This window comes from Cygnus olor, chromosome 6 (genome assembly GCF_009769625.2).
Source record: "Cygnus olor isolate bCygOlo1 chromosome 6, bCygOlo1.pri.v2, whole genome shotgun sequence".
NCBI lineage: Eukaryota > Metazoa > Chordata > Aves > Anseriformes > Anatidae > Cygnus > Cygnus olor.
In genome coordinates, this window is record NC_049174.1 from 24,764,727 (window position 1) to 24,784,029 (window position 19,303).

General features: G+C 46.2%; 1 protein-coding gene across 1 annotated transcript in view; it reads right to left on the minus strand.

Annotated features, from left to right (window-relative positions):
• Nucleotides 1-10,346, minus strand: part of KALRN (kalirin RhoGEF kinase) — a 500,534-nt gene extending 490,188 nt beyond the window's left edge. Inside the window, 1 exon segment of the mRNA XM_040562309.1 lies at nucleotides 10,059-10,346. Coding sequence (XP_040418243.1) covers nucleotides 10,059-10,131 — 73 coding nt within the window. The 5' untranslated portion in view covers nucleotides 10,132-10,346.
• Between the last annotated feature and the right edge of the window lie 8,957 nt (nucleotides 10,347-19,303).

Genomic DNA, 19,303 nt, shown 5'->3' on the forward strand with positions numbered 1-19,303 from the left:
TGGAGCTGAAGTTGGACCAAGTGCTGAGATCTACCCCAGGCACAGCAACCAGGTCTGAGCTGCCCAACTCAGTGATGTAGACAAGCAGCATTTTTTTGTTGTTGTTGTGTAAATCTTTTCCCATGATAAGGACTCACATCCTGAGAAGCATCATTTTTACAAATTCTCATTACCAGACAAAAATGTTTTAATTGATCTTAACTCATCTAACCAACCAGCTTTTCCCTCTGCTCAGATTTAGCACCCTAGGTGGTTTAAACCAAGCCAATGTTAGCAACTTTCTCCTGGCCCCTGATAATTAAAGACCACCTCATTAGGAAATTGATGAATAACCTGAAGAAGCAGAGATAACAGACCATCAGGAACCTGTAACAGATAGCTGACCCATTTAACACCCCAGCTAACTTTCCAGCAGGATTGAGTTGAATTGGAGCAAGCTGCTAACCAGAGAACCATGCACCATAGATCTCAGTCCTGGAAGTTCACAAGATCATTACTATTTACCCGGCAGGCCTGACTGGCTCCTTTGGACTAAATTTATCTGAATGCTTCAGACTGACTCTATTAGCATCACTCCTGAACTCCCTGCTTCAGCACAGAAAAGCAGAGCAGGAAAGTTAAATGGCTGCGAACACAGTGGCAGTCAGATCCAAGGAGGCTGCCTCTTCAGGCTGCGTTTCTATGAACAGGAGACATTAAACGTGAAGGAGAACACCCAAGGATTTTGGCTCTATGTCTTTGCTTCAGAGGCAAATGTCTTATTTCTCCAGCATCAAAGCAAGACAGGCATTCGGTACAGTCACCATTAAAAGACTGCACTGTGATAATAATGGTCATAGATGGTGAGAGGCATCTCCTGGTGGGGAAAATCTTGCTGTTTTTCCTGTGCTTTGCATGGCCACCTTCCTCTTTCTGCGTATGGCACATGCATAGGCATGGCCTGTTCCGTCCTTTAACTATGTACCCAGCCAAAGCCTGCTGATATTTTCATCTTACATGTGAGAAAACCTAGAGTTGTAGTTTTCAGGATGGAAAGCCAAAGGTAATCAAACCCCTCATTGTCTCATTTCTGCGATTTCCTTTGGCTTCTGACCTTCCCCACGCTGACATCACTTACTTCCCTTCCATGAAGGATGCAGGCTGCGATCGCTTTCCCAGCAAAGGGCCTTCCAGCTCTGAAGTATCCTGATTGATAACTTTGTTGCTTTCCCCCACATTTTCAGGTTTCCCTACAGTTTTCTCGTTTCTCCCCCCCTTATTTTTGCATCGCTCAGCCATTCCCTCTGCTCCACATATAGTGTCAGCCCCCAATAACACCACTGGCTCGTCCTCTGCTCGAAAGCAGATCAAAGCGAAAGACAAGTCTTTAGTTAAATGAATTCACAATCCACTCAACTGCTTTTCTTGTAAACACTTCGTGGCAGGGACCATCTTTTTGTTCAGCGTTCGTGCAGCATTTGCTTCAGAAGGAACTAATCAGCGACAGAGACAATTAGAGAAATAAACTCCGGTAGAGAGTCATCATAACATAACGGCAACATTGTTGGGCCTGTAAGAGATCAGCCCTACATCCACTCACTTCAAATGGCCTCCCGCACCTACGGCTTCAAGGCCTGCACAGACTGACAGGTAGAGCACTGGGACCTGCCGAAACCAGCAGCAACCCATGAAACTTCTCATCTGGAATTTCCACTAAACCTGTCCTGTGGGAAAAGACAGTAGTAAACAGTGCATGAGAAACACAGTCCAGACATCTCCACAGAAAGTAAATCTGCTACCAGAGTACTGCATATTTCTTGTTAGCTATTATTTTTAACCTCTTGCAGATTTATTTTTACTGCAATTTGAATGTATCTGTTATATGCCATAACATTAGTATTACGAGACGCACTAAAATAGTAAAATATCCTAGGCACTTGATACCATTTTACAAAGCTGGGTGTTAAAGCCAGCGAGGACCGTGGGTCTCTGCAGCAGCCACCAGTGCAATGACCCCACTACAGCTTTACTTCTTAAACCATCTTCATGAACAGCAAAAAAATTAACGAATATCAACAGGGGTGTGCTTTTCATCTCACCATTAAATGAAGGGTGAATGTAAATGAAGGTGTAAATGAAGGTGTAAATGAAGGGCAAAACCAGAATTACAATGCGTCCAAAGGGATGGACTGCTGCTACCAGGCTGTGGGCATGAGCCTTCAGCTCACAGTTTGCAGCCCAGAGCCCCTACAAACCTCATACCGAAAGGACATTTAACTTGAAAACTACCTGGGATTGACACATACCTCAAAGTTTTCATTCTATTTTTTATAAAGCTGTTTTAAATAAGCAAAAGTTTGGCTGAATAAAGGCCTCAGGACCTGGCTTTATAGTATATTCTCTAGTAAGTCTAATAAAAGACAGTTAAATACATAAATTATGCCCTCATTAATCATCTTAACTTTTCGATGATGCAAAACTGATGGTTGTCTATTGGCACCCAGGCAAGCTACAGGAGAGCTGAACTTTCCACTCCCAAAAAGCACTACCACGAAGCTCTTTGTTTTCAGCTTGGACGCTGTTTGGCACAACAGTTTGACATTCACTTAGAAGACTGGTGAAAAATACGCACTGCTAATTTTCCTAAGTGCCATGCCAGCGTCTCTGGGGGCTATGTGTTTGCCCACCTTCCCATCCAGTGCTTTGCTCCCAGCTAATAAAGCACGCCTCACATTAGCTAGGAAAAGGAGTTTAGTTAGTGGGTCTTGAATGATATATTCATGGCAAAAAAAAAAAAAAAATAGAGCTGATGAAAAGCATATTTAAAATACTTCTCTTTGTTTACATTTTTTAAACGTGGGAGACACAAGCCGATAATCCCTGCAGATCTCCTTTTTCTTCCCCATTGCCCCCGTGGTTTATCATGTCCAATTAGCCATCTGCCATGCCTGCACTGCCATACAAAGGGGGCCGGCTCTCCTCTACCGCAGCCCATCAGCGGGGCTATTGTCCCAGCTGACAAACAAGAATCAGACACTATTGTTTCCAGCTGACAATGCTGCTCCAGCCTAGGCTGCCAGTTGCGATTACAACAGCAGGAGCACCAGGGTACACCCCGGGAGTCACGAACCATGCAGCAGTGTCGGTATTAGCGGGGAACCTTCACAAAGCTCTCTTTGCAGCATCTATTCTAATTTCAGGTAATGAACCAGCCTGGGCCAACCACCACCCTTCATATCCTAGCTACACCGGGACGTACCGCCTCTGCTGCTTTTCCCAGCGCTCTCCTTGCCAAGGCAGGCTCACCATCCCCAGCAGAGAGCAACTTCCGAGAGGGAAATCTTTCCTTTTATGAATTTTTATTTTCAAGATATGCCTTATCTTCTGCCTCTTCAGCACAGCTTATTGCACACGCGTACAAAAGGGTTTAAAAAAACTGAAAACTCCACTAAGTCTCTGCATGGGTACCAATTACGCCATGAGGTTAATTTAATTTCTCTCACAAACAGCACTCACTCACCCTTTTTCCCAAGGCCACTTCACTAACAGAAATGACCAGAGCAGCTGGTCTGCCAGTCACGGAGATGTTAAATTGAAGATCATTTCCTCTTATTATTCTCAGCAAAGCATGATGTGACCTTACGCTAAAAACTAAAGTCTGCCTAATTATGGTAGTTTTGTTCCATCAGTGAGACTGAAATGCTGGTTCAGATAATTAAGGTTACAAAAAAGGGAATTTCATTTTTAGCTTTAAAGGCAATTTGTTGCCTTGAAGTGGGAGTGTGACAAATTAGGCCTATGTACCTATATGTTCCCAGCCATTATACTGTGTCATTTTTGAAGAAACAGAAGGCAGGGTTTAGTAGCAAAGCCACACATGTTGTTTAGGGAGAAAGAACCCCAATAAGACACAATTTATTCTAGGCACTAGTTAATGAAAGCAAGCAAATACAAATGGATTTTTATAGTTCTGTTTCCACTTTTAAATATCTCCTAAGCCCCTGATTAGGAAACAGTAATTATTTAAACTTCAACCTTTTTCTTACCTGCTATTTCCCACTCCAGCACTGAACATATGTAATTTGAATATACCATTTCCAACCTTAACTGTGTTGTGCAAAACAAAATAAATGAAAAGTGACTGAAAATGATGTTATTCCAGCAGTCACATGCATAACTTTTGCAATGACTTAAAACAGAGAAAAGTCCTTGTCCTGAGTTTCAAACACTAGGCTCATTCTGAAACAGACATGAAACACAACACAAAAAACATAAATATTTTGCTGAAATATCACTCCATCCTTAGCCTGCAACACATGAAACCTTATTTCAACATGCTGAAATCTGCATCTTGCACAGGTGACTGACTTGAACCTAGATTTATGGCTGCTTTTGCAGTGCCAGGACCAAGTGCTGGTTTTGGTTACATCAGTGAAAATTCCCAAACAATTCCTAGGAAGTCTTCTGGATCTGTGTGACATTAACACAGTCTGTCCCAGAACCAAGTGGGGAAAAAAATTCACAATATTATGACTTCTTTGTTTTACAGCTCTCTGCATCCTAGGGCTCTCTATTCAGACAATCATATTTGACTTCTCTTTTTGTATCCAGCTTGCTTTTGCAACACGTATATCATAATATTCTCTCTTATTCTTGCCAGAGTGGCTAGGCAGAATTCCCCAAATGGCAGAGTCCCTTTAGTTAAACGCAGGGCATGTGTGCCATAAAAGCCTGTAAAACGGGAGTTGTTTATCCAAAGAAATATTAAAAGCAGGACACCAATCCAAATCAAACAAAAGCATAAATACCTCTAAGTTGTTTCATGACTTACTTTAAGTTCCAGCCATAAAACGCACAGCGCTATGGGTTTATAAGGTCTAATACTCCATAAGTATTTTCTTTGATGCAACTACGAAGTACTTACAAATACCACTGGGTACTGTATGCTACAGGTCGCCACGGAGCTATAAAGCTGCTATACGTCCATAATCAAACTTCCTAGGGACTGTAAGGTCACAGCAGCTGAAACAACAAAATACTTCATCCCAAATCTTCAAGGGGTCCATAACACCTGCCCAGCCAGAGGATTCCCCAAGGACCTCTAAACATAGAGGGGGGTGTGCTTGGAGTGAGCAGGAACCTGCAAAAAAACAAAGTTGCTCCCATTTCTAAGCCCCCGTGTTTCTCTAGCACCTTATTATGGGACTTGACACAATACAGGGGGTTTGGGGGAAGAGCAGTAGTTATATTTTCATGGCCCAGTGGGATGCTTGCTTGTATCCACGGAGCCCGTCACCCCAAAACACAAGTGGCCACCTATGCTGGATGCAAAATGGTCTCCATGAGCACTAGGAGAGTTGTGTGGGGCTCCTCTTTGATGGAAAGACTTTGGGGTAGCACTTTCCTTCTTTGGGATCCTTGCCCCCAAACCCAGTGAAGGCAATGGGCTTTCCCCACCCCTTCAGTAACATCACAGGTATTGTATGAAACCTCATCACATCACCTGTGAACTTCACTGGTGTCTGCACTATGATCTTACTTGCCCTACTTCACCCCGTTTTGGAAAGCAAGGATTGTGACTTCAGTACCTAGCAGCTCTGACCAGAAGCTAGGTGCAACAAGCCTTTGTCTCTGGAAGTAACTCTATTCCTGTTGATTGATAACAGATAGAACAAATACCTTCCTACTGGCCTGTAACACAATGCAATCTCATCCAGCAGAAGCACGTTATTAACAACCATCAGGTGTCTCACATCATAAATGACCATCAGGTGTCACCCCCTGTTGCCCTCATCATACTTCTGAGTGAGGGAGGAAGGAAGGAATTGGGAAAGAAATGTTCCTCTAAACACCTTTTCTGAACTAAATCATTAATTTAAATTACTCCTTTCCAGGACCAGACAACAGAGATCCTTCCCCTTCTGTCACAAGACCCCACAAATCAGTAGGTTCTGCCTCATTTCTGAGCAGGGCCAGAGGGGGAAGATGCCAAGATCTCCTGCCAAGATCTCTGGATCCACTGGCGTGTCCTTTGCCATGTCTCCATGCCAGTTCCCAGACCAGCAGAGCTCCCTCTGAGGGTGCCAGGGAAGAGCAGGGCAGATCCATATGGCCCACCCCATGCACTGGGCTATGCGATGACAGGGACTTGGGAGCATCTGGATCCTCGCATGGAGTGAAATAACCAGCTTTCTCCCCCACATCAGTCACATGAAAAAACACCTACATTAGATAATAAGGAAAGAAAGGAACAAACCTCATATTCCTGACAGGGTCAGAGGTCAAAGCCCCCAGAGAGCAGTACGGATTTTAATTAACAGCATCACCATCAAGAGCATGGGAGCTTTCCACGTGGTCTGTACAACCTGACAGCCTTTCCTACGGCAGAGCCTCCTTTATCAGCATGCATTACTGGACCGGACCTTATAAATTATGAAGTCTCAAGGTGAGGAAGTCATGCGTCATGCAAACACCTCACTCCCTGTGACAACTAGATTGAATCAATTTATCCGCTCTATGAGGAGACACTTGATTCCATCAACCTCAAGGAGCACTTCTCTATAGACATCATTTCAAGCACATCTATTGATCAAACAGCCTGGCCACTGCCAATCATTTTAAAGTTATTTAGCAGCGGAGCTGCCAGTCACTTGTGCACAAATGAACAATGCTGAAAGTCTAAGCAGCTGGTGGAGAGCTGAAAGCAAACAGAATAATTCATCGTAGTCAAAGGAGATGGAAAAATATCAATTTTCAACTCACCCACAGGAATTATCTCTGACAAATTCGGCATCTTCATATCAGATATAATCAATGTTAAGTGCCAGAAAAATAATTTAGAAAACTGTACCACTAGTGGATAAGAAATATTGATGATTAACCTTCCCAGTAATCAGTAGCTTGCTAAACTGTTCTGTCAATGACCTCTATAAATATTTAATATTTTGGTAAAGGATTTTCTCATGTTTTACCTCTGCTTCCAAAACACACTGCAGAAATTCCTGCAACTTAGGCACAAAGACAAAGCTTTCCCTCTGTGCCAATATCTGAGGGAGATCTGTCAGTTGTACACTTTACAAAGAGACTCATTTTATGTTTCAAACAACAGGTATTTGGTTACGGTTCCATGTAATATAAAAGTCTCAGTGCACTTTTAATAGAGACCACTAAGAGCCCTACAGAACTTGCTTGTATTTTATTATCTGTCGCTGAAATAGACATGAGGAAATTAATAAGGTAGACCTAGGCACAAATTTGGTTTCTCACTCAAACATAAGCTCAAACAGGAGTGATAGACTCTGCAGAAATTACTGCCTTGATTCAGCAGCCTGTTATCCCAGAAATCAGAGCTGGAGATTGCAATGGTCATTTCTGCCCTTAGAGTCCCTCCGCATGGTGATTTTTATCCCAATTACATGTGAATGATTCTCTAAAAGACAGAATTACTCTGCATACTTCTGATGGTGAAAACTAGAATAGTCCCTACCCTGCGTGCCTCCAGGGATGAATTCCAGCACCAACCACACAGGCGTTAAATCCACTTTTTTCTGAAAAGTCCTTCCTAGTTCTCATCCACATACGCTCCAGAAGAGGCTCTCCTTTATTACCTTGTGTTAATTCCCTTGGTTTTACTTCCCAGGTCCAGCTCAGAGACCTGCTGTCTCGGTTGTTCTCACTGAAAAGGGACCGCTACGTCCAGTGTTTGGGTGCTGCCGGCGGAGCTGCTCCGTGCGCGGCGCCATTCCCAGCATCAGCCTCCTCTGCTGGTACCAGGGAGCAGCCTATCGATCCTCCCGGCTCAGTGCAGAGCCCGTCTGCTTGCTAAAAGCCTCCGAGTGAGATATTAGTTGTTTGGACTCCATCTTTTCACTGAGAATAATGAGTTCGTGCTTTTCCATGCAGTAGCTGTGAATTCAGGATGGGTTTAGGCAGCCTGGTGTATGCTTATGCTATTGGAGCAACTAATCTTTAAGCCACACGGATTCTTTTTTTTTTTTTTTTTGTGACCATTCAAGAGCATGAAAGCCACAATGGTTATGGCTTTATGGCTTTACAAATCCGGAATACAAGTCAGGACAGGAGAAATAAAAGCACAAAGCTAATACCAAGAGATAAGGAATGCTAAGCCTATGCAGGTCTCCACAGCTATTACAGACCAGACCCCATCTCACAGCCCTCACTCGGGCAAGATTGCGACTGATGGGGGAGAAGAAGAGCAAGAGAAACCCCAGAGCCCCACATGTGCTGGTCTCTCTGCCGTCCAGTGAGACCAGCACCAGCTTCAGACAGTCACAGCCCCGAGAAGCAAGCAGCACGCAAACATTGCAGAAAACCAACGTTGCAATTTCACGTGAGTCATGCCTGCTATCATTTGCTTTCTCCCCATTCCTCAGTGATGTCGCCTGGTCATTATAACAGCTGGCAATCAACACAAATTACTAATATTTTTCCATGTCATCTTTTTGGACACAAAAAGCTACATTAATAGTGCAGAAACAAGAATTTTGTGATCTCCTTCGATGAAGCTTTTCAAGGCAGACAAGCGAACCAACAGGGATGGCCTGTGTGTGTACACATGCTTCAGCACACAGCTGCGACCTGAGCATCCCTTCCAAGCCTACATTTCTGTGATTTTGTTTCCTCAGGGAGCAGAAGTGTCAGGAGGCTGAAGCAGGCAGCAGCGTATTTCTGGTTCTACAGGTGAAATTGCCAGGGAAGAAGACAGAGTAGAAGAAGCACATAGTGATTCTCTATGCTTTTTCCTCATTTAAGATTTTTTTTTTCATAAAAGCTAGACAGACTTGACTCTCTCCAGATTCAATTCTCCTAATGTGCTTACGCTGAGAAGGCAGTGCCACAGGGAAATGATTTGGTTTTGGAGGAAGGAGGGGAGAGGAGAAAAGGTGGGGAGAACCTTTAGTAATGTGTTTCTAAAAGGAAAATAGTTGTGATTTTCTGTTGTGTGTGTGTGTTTTTTTTATTTTCTTTAAACAAATCTTCATTTGCCTACAAATGCTAATATTGAGGAGGCTTGGGAAATGAGCTTATAACCTGGTAAGCTATCAACAGGCAAATATCCTATGCCTTAATGGCTTGTGGATCACAAGATACACACAGCCAGACCTTATTATAGTTATCCTCTAGATCAAAGGGTTTTCACACAAATGGGGTGCAGTCTACCATGGCAGGGAACCGCTGCAGCCTTCAGGATTTAACTGCTTAAAGTTTTGGTGATTACATAGTTGATTTTTTGTAACTGGAGCTCAAAGCACTCTGTATAGCTAATGAGCAGGTAGAAGGATGAAGACAGCTGAAAAGCAAAGTCTTGACAAACAGCTGTGGCAATAAGTGGCAATCCCAGCCCAAAAGGGTCAATCCCCTTATGAAACAAGCATTTAATCCTTTACAATTTTTAATTAAATATCTACCAAGAAGCCCGTAATACTTTCTTGAGACACTGATTCCGTCGAGGGGGGAGGGACCACAAGTAGTTTCAGCTGAGATGCTGAGCCTGTGCAAAGCCGAGGGCCCCCAGGGAACAGCACCTCCCGGGCGGGTGGCGCAGGGGGAGCCCCAGCACGTCCCTGCTGCCCGCAGAATTTAATTAACGAAGGAGCGATTAATGAAGCCCCCACTCCGTCGGAGCCCGGCGACCCTCGCAGCCCGGGCAGGGCAGGGCATAGGGCGGACAGCCGGCTCCGCGACCCGCAGGGTCCCCCGGGAAGGGATTAGTGGGGGACACACCAAGCATCCCTGTAGGGTTTTGGGGGCTGCGGGGGGCGGGGGCCCGGCCGGTCCCCTCCCGACGTGGCCGGCGGTGGGAGGGCAGCCCCGTGCGGCGGCTCCGCGGCAGCATCTTCCCGGGGACATGAAGGGGGGGGAGCCGGGGAAGCGAGCCCAGGGAGCTGCGGGGGACAAAGCCAGGAGGCAGGCGGGGACCCCCGGCTCTCCCCCCGCTTCTCATCTCCCTTCCCTCGGCTCCGCTGCCGGCGGTGCCCGCGCTGCCGCCGCCAGCCCCGCATCCCAGGCAGGGCCCGGCGGTGCCCCAGCCCCTTCCCCGTCCCCTCGGCTCCCCTTACCTGTTCGGAAGAAAGCATCCACCTCGGAGTCGGGGACAGCGCCTTCCTCCGCCGCCCCTTCGCTGGGATTCATGGCTGGGGGAGACGAGGCGGCGAGCCCGGCGGCTGGTAATATCCACTGAGTTAGGGAGGAGGAGGAGAGCCGGGCGAGAGAGAGGAGAAAAAGAGGGAGGGAGGAGAGGAGGGAGGAGAAGAGGGATGGAGGCGCGTTTAGCAGCGAGCCCAGCCGAGCGCCGCCCGGCTCATCCCAGCCGCGGTGCCTGCGGGGCGGCTGCCCCGGGGCTGGGCTGGGCTGCCCGGGGCGGGGTGCTGAGTCCCCGCCGAGTGAGTCCCCGCCGCCGCTGCCGCCGCCCCCCTCTCTCCCTCCGTCCCTCCCTCCGCCCGCTATTGTTCCGACCTGCCCCTCTCCGCGCTGATAACCCGGCACGGCTCGGCACGGCACCCACCGCTCCCCTACCGGCACCTCCCGAGCCTGCGGCGTCCCCCGGGCAGCCCCGGCTAGGGGCTGGTGCTGGGTGTCCTCCCCCGGCTGCTCGGCAGCCCTACTGGTGCGCATCGCCAGCTTGCGCCGCTGCCATTCCGCCCCCCGGGCGAGCAGCCGCGGTGCTGGGCTGTCAGCTGGGCAGGTGGTCGGGGATCGAGAGCAATAGCTCCTGTGGTTGAAAGGAAACACACCCCCACACACCCTTTTTTTTTTTTTTTTTTTTTTTCCTTCCCTGGTTGCTGTTCATGGGTTTTGGAAAGGCTCGGTGCAGCTGCGTGTTGCTGCAGGTACGCCTTCGTGGCTTACCCCTTACGGTCCCAGGGGGTGGAGAGGCAAAAAGGAGTTGGAAAAGCCGAGATCCTGGTCCCAGCTCAGCTGCTGATGCAGCTATTTAAATGATTTTATTTCTCTGCTCTAGCTGCAGTATTTGTGATTTGGGACAATAATTGTTGTCCCCAAAGGAGCACCGCGAGGAATGCTTGTTTGTACTCTAGCAGCTGTGTTAAATATTATTCCCTAAGCCCAGCTATCAAGATTTCAAGCACAGACAGGCAGAGATAGACAGAAAGGCAGATATTTGCCATTTGGGCACTTTCCTTTATTCTCCTGTTCACCTATTTGAAGTCTCACCAGCTCCTCATTCTTCTGTAATCACGTAACAGCCCTACGACTAGCAGCCTGCTTAAGGAGAAACATTGTTTAAGGAGAAATGTTCCACCTAGGCAAAGCCCCACTGTAAAACAGGGCTGCTCTCACACCTTGGTTGCTCATCTTTTTGTTACCTCTGCCCTGGGAAAGGGGAAGCAACTGTTGGAGCAGCCACCCCTCTGGATGGATCACCCTTGGATAACCCAGCCCTGTTACAGAAAAGCATCTTCCACTCTCAGAACTGAAGGTCTCAGCCAGCAGGTCCCTGTGCCCCCAGAATACCCGTGTCCCCCTGTGTCCCTGTAGGGATGATGCCCACTCACCGCTCCTTTGCCACTGAAGAACTCAGACGTTTGAGGGACTCTTGAGGTGCACAGGAGGAAGTGTGCTGGAGAGGACACAGACAAAATGTCTCCAGGTCACCGCAGAGGGACACGCAGGGGCACTTCAGAAGAGCTCAGCACCAGTCTAGTGCGTCTCAGGAGAGAAAATACTCCGGGTAGCAGAAATCTCAGAACCAATTTGTTGTAAGCGACACTGTCTGGATCAGATCTCAATCTGTAGGGCAGGTTAGCAGCTGAGGCTGGCAGAGCCTTTTCTGTTCTACCGCTGAGCATTTCAGACAACACAGGACAATGGATTTCCTCCACCAGCTCTCTTCCCAATAGAGGGTGGGGGAAGGCTGGAGTTGGATGCGCACCCACAGACTAGGTATATTGTACTTGATAAGAGGGCTGAATCTTTCCCTGAAGAAGTTGAGGTATCAGAACAACATTGAGCAGGCAAGCTGAGCAGATGCATCTCAGTCACATCTTCTCCAACCTTACTGTTTACTACTGGAACTGAAACAGAATTGAGAAGCAAACCATACATCAGGCCTGGGGATGGCAGAAATATAAACAAGCATCCTATAGAGATCTAGTATTTAGTTTTCCCCTGGTTGCTTTATTCTCTCCCTTCTGATCTGCTGCCTGTTTCCCAAGCCTCACCCCAGCTATGTTTAAGTATAGCCATTTACCTTTTTATGGTTAGGGATAAAAAGGGTCATTTCACAACTATCTGCAGAAAACAAGGCTTGGTGCAGACCTCTGTGCTGCCTCCTTAGGGCCATCAGCACACCAGGACTGGCTCAGACTCCAGCAGCAGGGCATTAACACACCACAAACACCTGAGCACAATCGGTCTTCCCAAGCACCAGCCTTCTTCAGCAACTGCTCACCCCTTTTCCACACCACAAGGGGGAAAAGCCTTCACTCTTCAAGGCCTAAGCAAGCTGCACCATTTCAAATCCTGCCTCGAGATTTCTTCTCTGAATATTCATTGCGCACAGCCCTGCTTCACTCCTTAGCCCTTTCTGCCCTCCAGACTCTCACATGCAAACTGATGTGCAAGCGTGAGCTAAAGTTTTGGTAGCTGGGAAGACTGGGACTTCCCCGTGAAGCACTTAGAGTCCACTTGGGATTTTGTACAGTCTGGTGGGTTTCTGAGTCAAAGGGTTCATCCTCTAGGTGCATCCTTAGAAGCTAAGCAGGAGTTACCTATAGCAAGGAAGGTTTTGCATTGTTCAGCAAAGAGAATTAATGATGTCAGTGACAGAAATTTATATTCCCCTTTCATTATGAACCCTGCAGGTGTGGCCTATACCATTGATTGTAGAAGTCACATAGGCAACAGAAAATGCCCTTGTCTGCATAACCTGCAACCACTTTAGAAAATGCTGAGGGATGGAGGGCAGTTCGTTTAACTCACCTGCCACGCTGATAACTATACCGATTTCTGTTAATGATTAAACCAGTTAAGGCACTTAGATTTAACCATATAAAATACAGATAGTTTCTGCAAACAACTACTTTTTTCTTCATAGGGCAACTTCATTAGAACAAGAATGGTCCCAGGTCTTTCTCGTGCTTTGAAACAAATGGGAATTCCTACTTTTTAAAGAATAAAGGGTTGTTGTTGCTTTTTTTTTTTTTTTAATCTAGTTTCATTCAAGTACATCAAGACCTAGCTGTGTATTTCTGTTGCCACCTCTGCTGGGCTAGGCGCAGCACTCCTGAGCTTGCAGCTCCACTGGCCAGTAAAGCCCCACACAACATCTTCACTGTTTTCATGGCATTATCATCAAAGCACCAGTGCTGCTGACACGTTTTGCACACAGCATGGCCATGCAGGATGGGGAGAACACATATCAGTAAGTTCCAGTGCAACCCCAGACGTTGTGAGCTGCTATTTTCATTACCACTGTGATACAAGCAGGGCTGTCACTGTAAAGTATCCTCAACCACTTGGACCCACCATGACTTCAGTTCAAGTCTCAGCAACAAGTTCATGATTTGTATCATTCAAAGAAGAGCTGTTAAATATGGAATAAAATACTTTCTGCAATCTATAAGTCACCTTTTTGTTATAACGCTGAAGGTACCTCCAATTTCTTTGCAATACAAAACACCAAATAAAACAAAACAAACAAGCAAAACCACCTGCAGAATTACATAAGCCAAAATGCACCAGTCTCATTGACAGACACTGTTTTAATTTTTCGCATGGCTCTACTTGGCAAATATTTCAATTCATAACAAAAAACTAGTTTAGGTGGGTACAAATGTTCTTATTTGTGTGAGCCTTGAAGCTGCTCAAGTAGCAGAAACTGTCTCACAGGCTTTTGATTTAAGTCCTCTAGTACAGTCAAGTTTTCCAACAGGACAGCAATAGATGGCATCAGAGACAAAACATTTTTTAGCTCGATCTCACAAGCCTGCGAACTATAGGATGGGAGGAGGGGAAAGTATTTGAACAACAAATCAATAAATTTCGTTTTACCAAGACGGCAGATCCAAGACAGGAGAAGTGTATTTGAAGGCTGTGGGGCAGTTGCAGTGCTGGAAACAATGCAGCACTCAGAGGAAGCACATGCAATGTGGGTGTCCCACAGGAGGGATCAGGAGTCAATCGCTGCAACACTCAGGACCCATGCCAAGGCTCCTTATTCAAAAAGAAAACCCATCCTGCGAGGCTCAGCCAACACCTGAAGTTACAGCTGAAGCAGAGACCGTTACTTGTGCAGAAAGTCCCTCCCTGTCGGTGTCACAGCACCATCTAAATGCAAAGTGTTAATGGGTAGGATCAAAGAGAAAGCCTCAACAGCAGAGCAGGAAAACCTAAGTCTTAAAAGCACCTAGGGCTGCCTCATTAATAAGTTATTTGCAGTTACATTCTGGGGTATGTGAGAAAAATTTCTCACACCCAGAGAGCTGTTCAGACCCATGCCTAGGTATTAGAGTTGAAATTACGGTGCTCTTACACTGGGCTGAGTGCAGGGGGTGGAAGTGTCCGCTCATATTCCAGACTATTAGGAATCCTGCAGGGGAAAATCTGTGAGCCCCCAAAAACATGGTGCACAAAGAAGCCTCTAGGGCAGGATGGAAGAGGCAGAAGGCATGTTTCACATGTTTAGACACAAATGCCCACACATACATCAAAGATTATTGCTGTGTTCAATAGACAATGCACACTTCGAGGTTGGCTTTGCAGCAGCCATGTGTACGTTACACATGCAAGTTAGCTCGACCCTTTACTCAGATGTGAACAGCTGTATGAGTAGGCATGGAGCAAGCCTTAATCCCATGGCAAAGGGTTTGTCTCAGCATCATCCCTGCTGCTGTTGTCCTCCAAAGCTGAAGTGGGAATGTCTATCGGTTGCCACCTACTCTCCTGCTTCAGGAGTCAACATTATCTCCAATTTCCCTGAACTTGGGCAGGAAGATGAGCAATAATCACTCCTCCTCAAAAACACTACCCCATCTAGAAGACAGTGACAACAATTAGCAAGATAATTTAAAAACTATATAATAGTTTTGCACGGGTCCTTTGCTAAGTTTACAGATCTGAGTCTGGAAAGAGTCAATCGTGACTGAAAATCTTTTTTCCCATGGTAGCTGTTTTGTTACACTTGTTAATTAAATTGCTAGTGCCAGTGGATCACCATTTTTATTAAATAGTGGGGAAAAAAATAAATAAATAAAAATAAAACTAATTGCAAAGGTGGTATCCTTCAGCCAGATCCCATTTGCTACAGCAGGGCAGACAAGACAAGCTTGCATTGGCCAAGTCTACGCTCTATTTTTATGTACACAAAGAACTTCAGTCTTAAGCACTGTTAAGCTGGAACATTTTCTTCTAACTAAATTTCTTGCAAACTTTTAATCCTGGCTCTGCAATTTGGCCCGATTCTTAATGATACAGAGAATTATTTATTTACCAGGAGTTTTTGTACTCCCTGCAACCTCCCAGGCACATTCTGCCCAGTGCAGAAAGAGTTACAGAGCTAAACTAGAAAAAGGAAATATTAAACATTGAAATGTTTGGGGGAGAATTTTAAATGCACATATTAGCTATTCAGAAAAACAATTTTAAGGTGAAGCATGCATTAAAATTAAACAGTGACTACTTTATTACCACAAGCATTCATTTCAGTGCACTTGTAGGATACTAATTTCACACATGGTTGGGCATAAATACTAACCTGTTTTCTATTTCACCACTACAAATTAGTGTAAGAAAGAAAACTTTTTCCCTGTTGTTGTGTATGCACAAACAAAAACAATGTGAGCTCAGTTTAGTTTCTATAGAAAGTCAGAAAACTAAATGATTGGATCTGAGATTGGATCTATAAATTTGTTACAGCATTTAAGATTTGGATTCTCAAAAGAAGCCCTAACAAACTTACAATAATCAGCTAAAACACTAAAAGTATCCCTAGGACAGCAAGCAATTCATGTATTTTTATTGAGTTAAGTGATGTCATCACTGACATCCTTTCAAAATCCCCTGGACCCTCTTACTGCAAACTGCACTATAAAGTCCTCATACAACCTGCCAGCAACCTGTACAGACCCTATACCAGGAGGTCACTGACCCTGCTCCATGTCTTACAGTGTCTGATGTACAGAACATTGTAATATTCACAGCACCAGATACTGGTAACTGGAGAATCTTTTCAGAAATTTCACAAATGAGCAAGGTTACTAATCAAATCAGGGCTTTTTGTTTGTTGGGTTGGGTTGGGTTGGTGGGTTTTGTTTGTTTGTTTGTTGGTTGGTCGTTTTTTTTAAATGAACATGACAGCATCGGTCATGTAATAAATTTAGTTGAGCCTTATCTGCAGAGCTTCATGTGAGTAACTGTCACAAGATACCCATCAGCTGTACTTATTTATTTATTTATTTATTTATTTATTTTTAACAGAATTACTGTTACTGAAGGCTGCACTCAGTAAATTACCGATGCCCAATCTGATGCACTGGAATTGTTCAGTGACTGTTTACCCACACTCCTACAAGCACACACTTGTTTTGTTCCCTAGATCTCAGGGGCAGTTCTAATTCTTCCCAACCCCAGGGCAGGGGGCAGTTGTTCAGTGTCTCTCTACTTTCTGGCAACTATTTTTCTCCAGAGAGCTTTAACGGTCCTGCTAAGCAGAACTCCTCTTCTTCCACTTTCCCCATATCTCTTTGCAGCCTGGCTTAAAGCTATGGCTGGAGAGTTTCCAGATATTCCGCTTCATTAGTTGTCCTTTCGGCTTTCTCTTTCTTGCCTATTAGTGGGTCTCCTTTTCACTGCTGCCTTGTGACCAGAGGGTCACAAGGAAGCAGAGTAGCTCCAGCTTGCTCCCAGTACCGCTCGCTGAAGGTAAGCATGAAGGAGAGAAGGCGTGAGGACACTGGGAGTGCAAAAGAAGCATGTATGACTGTGACCAAGGACTAAGCAGTAGGCGAGGAGGAAGGTTTGGCCAGCCAGGAACATCCTGGTGCTGCCAGGCCTCACGGGCTGAGGGCCAGGCTCCCACCCCGCTCCCAACCCTTACAGGCCTGGTGGTTCGCTGCTTGCAGCGCTCCTTCAGATCTCACGCAGCTCAAAGCCCAGCCTAGCTCTGGACTCTAAAAGTAGGTCTCTGCTGCCACCACATCCTGCTCGGGGTACCCTACATTTCCCATACATTAAAAAGTCAGGGATGGATTTCCATTGTTCACAAGGAGACCTAAGCAGACAGACAGAGATGATGTGTGTGTATGGTTCATTGCCACTTCCTTTGGAGCTTTGTTCCAGTTCTGCCAATTATAGAATCATAGAAACACAAGGTTGGAAAGGATCTACAAGATTAGCTAGTCCAACCATCCTCCTATTACCAATACTACCCACTAAGCTATTAAATCGTCTCGTAGCATCTTGTCCAGGTGCTTCTTGAACATTGCAAGGGGCAGTGACTCCACCACCTCCCTGGGCAGGCCGTTCCAGTGCCTGACCATTCTTTGATAAAACAAAATTTTCATGATATCTAATCTAAATCTCCCCAGGTGCAACTTGTGGCCATTTCCTCGAGTCCTATCATTAGTTATCTGAGAGAAGAGGCCAACCCCCTCCTCATCACAACCTCCCTTCAGGAAGTTGTAGAGTGCAATGAGGCCTCCCCTGAGCCTCCTCTTTTCCAGACTAAGCAACCCCAGCTTCCTCAGCATCTCCTCACAAGACTTGTGTTCCAGACCCCTCACCAGTTTTGTTGCCCTTCTCTGGACACGCTCCAGGGCTTTGATGTCCTTCTTGTAGTGAGGGGCCCAAAACTGAACACAGTACTCGAGGTGTGGCCTCACCAGAGCAGAGTACAGGGGGTGATCACCTCCCTGGACCTGCTGGCCACACTATTTCTAATACGAGCCAGGATGACATTGGCCTTCTTGGCCACCTGGGCACACTGCCAGCTCATGTTCAGGCAAGCATCGATCAACACTCCCAGGTCTCTTTCCTCTTCACAGTCTTCTAGCCACTCTCCCCCAAGCCTAGAGCGCTGCATGGGGTTGTTGTGGCCAAAGTGCAGGACCTGGCACTTGGCCTTGTTAAACCTCATCCCATTGGCCTCAGCCCAGCAGTCCAGCCTATCCAGATCCCTCTGAAGGGCCACCCTACCCTCAGGCAGACCGACACTATCTCCCAACTTGGTGTCATCTGCAAACTTACTGAGGGTACACACAGTCCCCTCATCCAGATAAAGATATTAAACAAGATAGGCCCCAGTACTGACCCCACTTGTAACGGGACGTCAGCTGGACTTAACTCTGTTAACCACGACCCTCCAGCCAGTTCGTTACCCAGAGAAGAGTGTACCTGTCCAGGCCACGGGCAGACAGTTTCCCCAGGAGAATACTGTGGGAGACCGTGCCAAAGGTCTTGCTGAAGTCTAAATAGACTACATCAACAGCCCTTCCCTCATCTACCAGTCTGATCACATGATCATAGAAGGAGATGAGGTTGGACAAGCATGACCTGCCTTTCATGAACCCGTGCTGGCTGGGCCTGATCCCCTGGATGCCACGCAAGTGCCATGTGATCTCACCCAAACTGATGTGCTCCATAACTTTCCCTGGAACCGAGGTCAGGCTACAGGCCTCTAATTCCCCGGGTCCTCCTTATGGCCCTTCTTGTAGATGGGAGTCACATCAGCAAGCCTCCAATCCTCTGGGACCTCTCCAGATAACCAGGAACGCTGATAGATGGTGGAAAACAGCTTGGCAATTACCTCTACTAGCTCCCTCAGCACCCTAGGATGCTGACTGCACTCTGCCAACTGCAGATGTGAATGATTTTCACCTCAGAAGAATGCTCCAGTGGCAGAAGATTCAGAGTGGAACCTCAGTACCACAGAGAGGCACCAAAGCCTCCATATTATTGTTGTTGTCATGGTTATTGCTGCTGTTTTTGGTATAATTTGTCACTTTGTATTTTTAATTTCGGTATGGATGGGACCCAGAGTCAGTCAGAAGTACAGATCTGGTGTGCTGAGATCTTACAAGAAGATAAAGTAAGGATCCAGGTGGGAAGTCCCAGACGATACCACTTCACAGGAGGGGCAGGACTGTATCCGAAGATAGCATTTTCAAAACATCCATGTTCCTAGCTGCTGTGGTGCTTGCCCCAAGAGAGGGGTCAGTTACATGACAAAAGGTAAGGCTGACATACTTTCTGCAGAAGAAGAGCTGCCTTCAAGGTGGGTATTTCTCCAGCCCAGTCTGTCAGTCCAGTAGGGGCTGGTATCAAAATTACCTCCAGGAAAGCTGAGCTA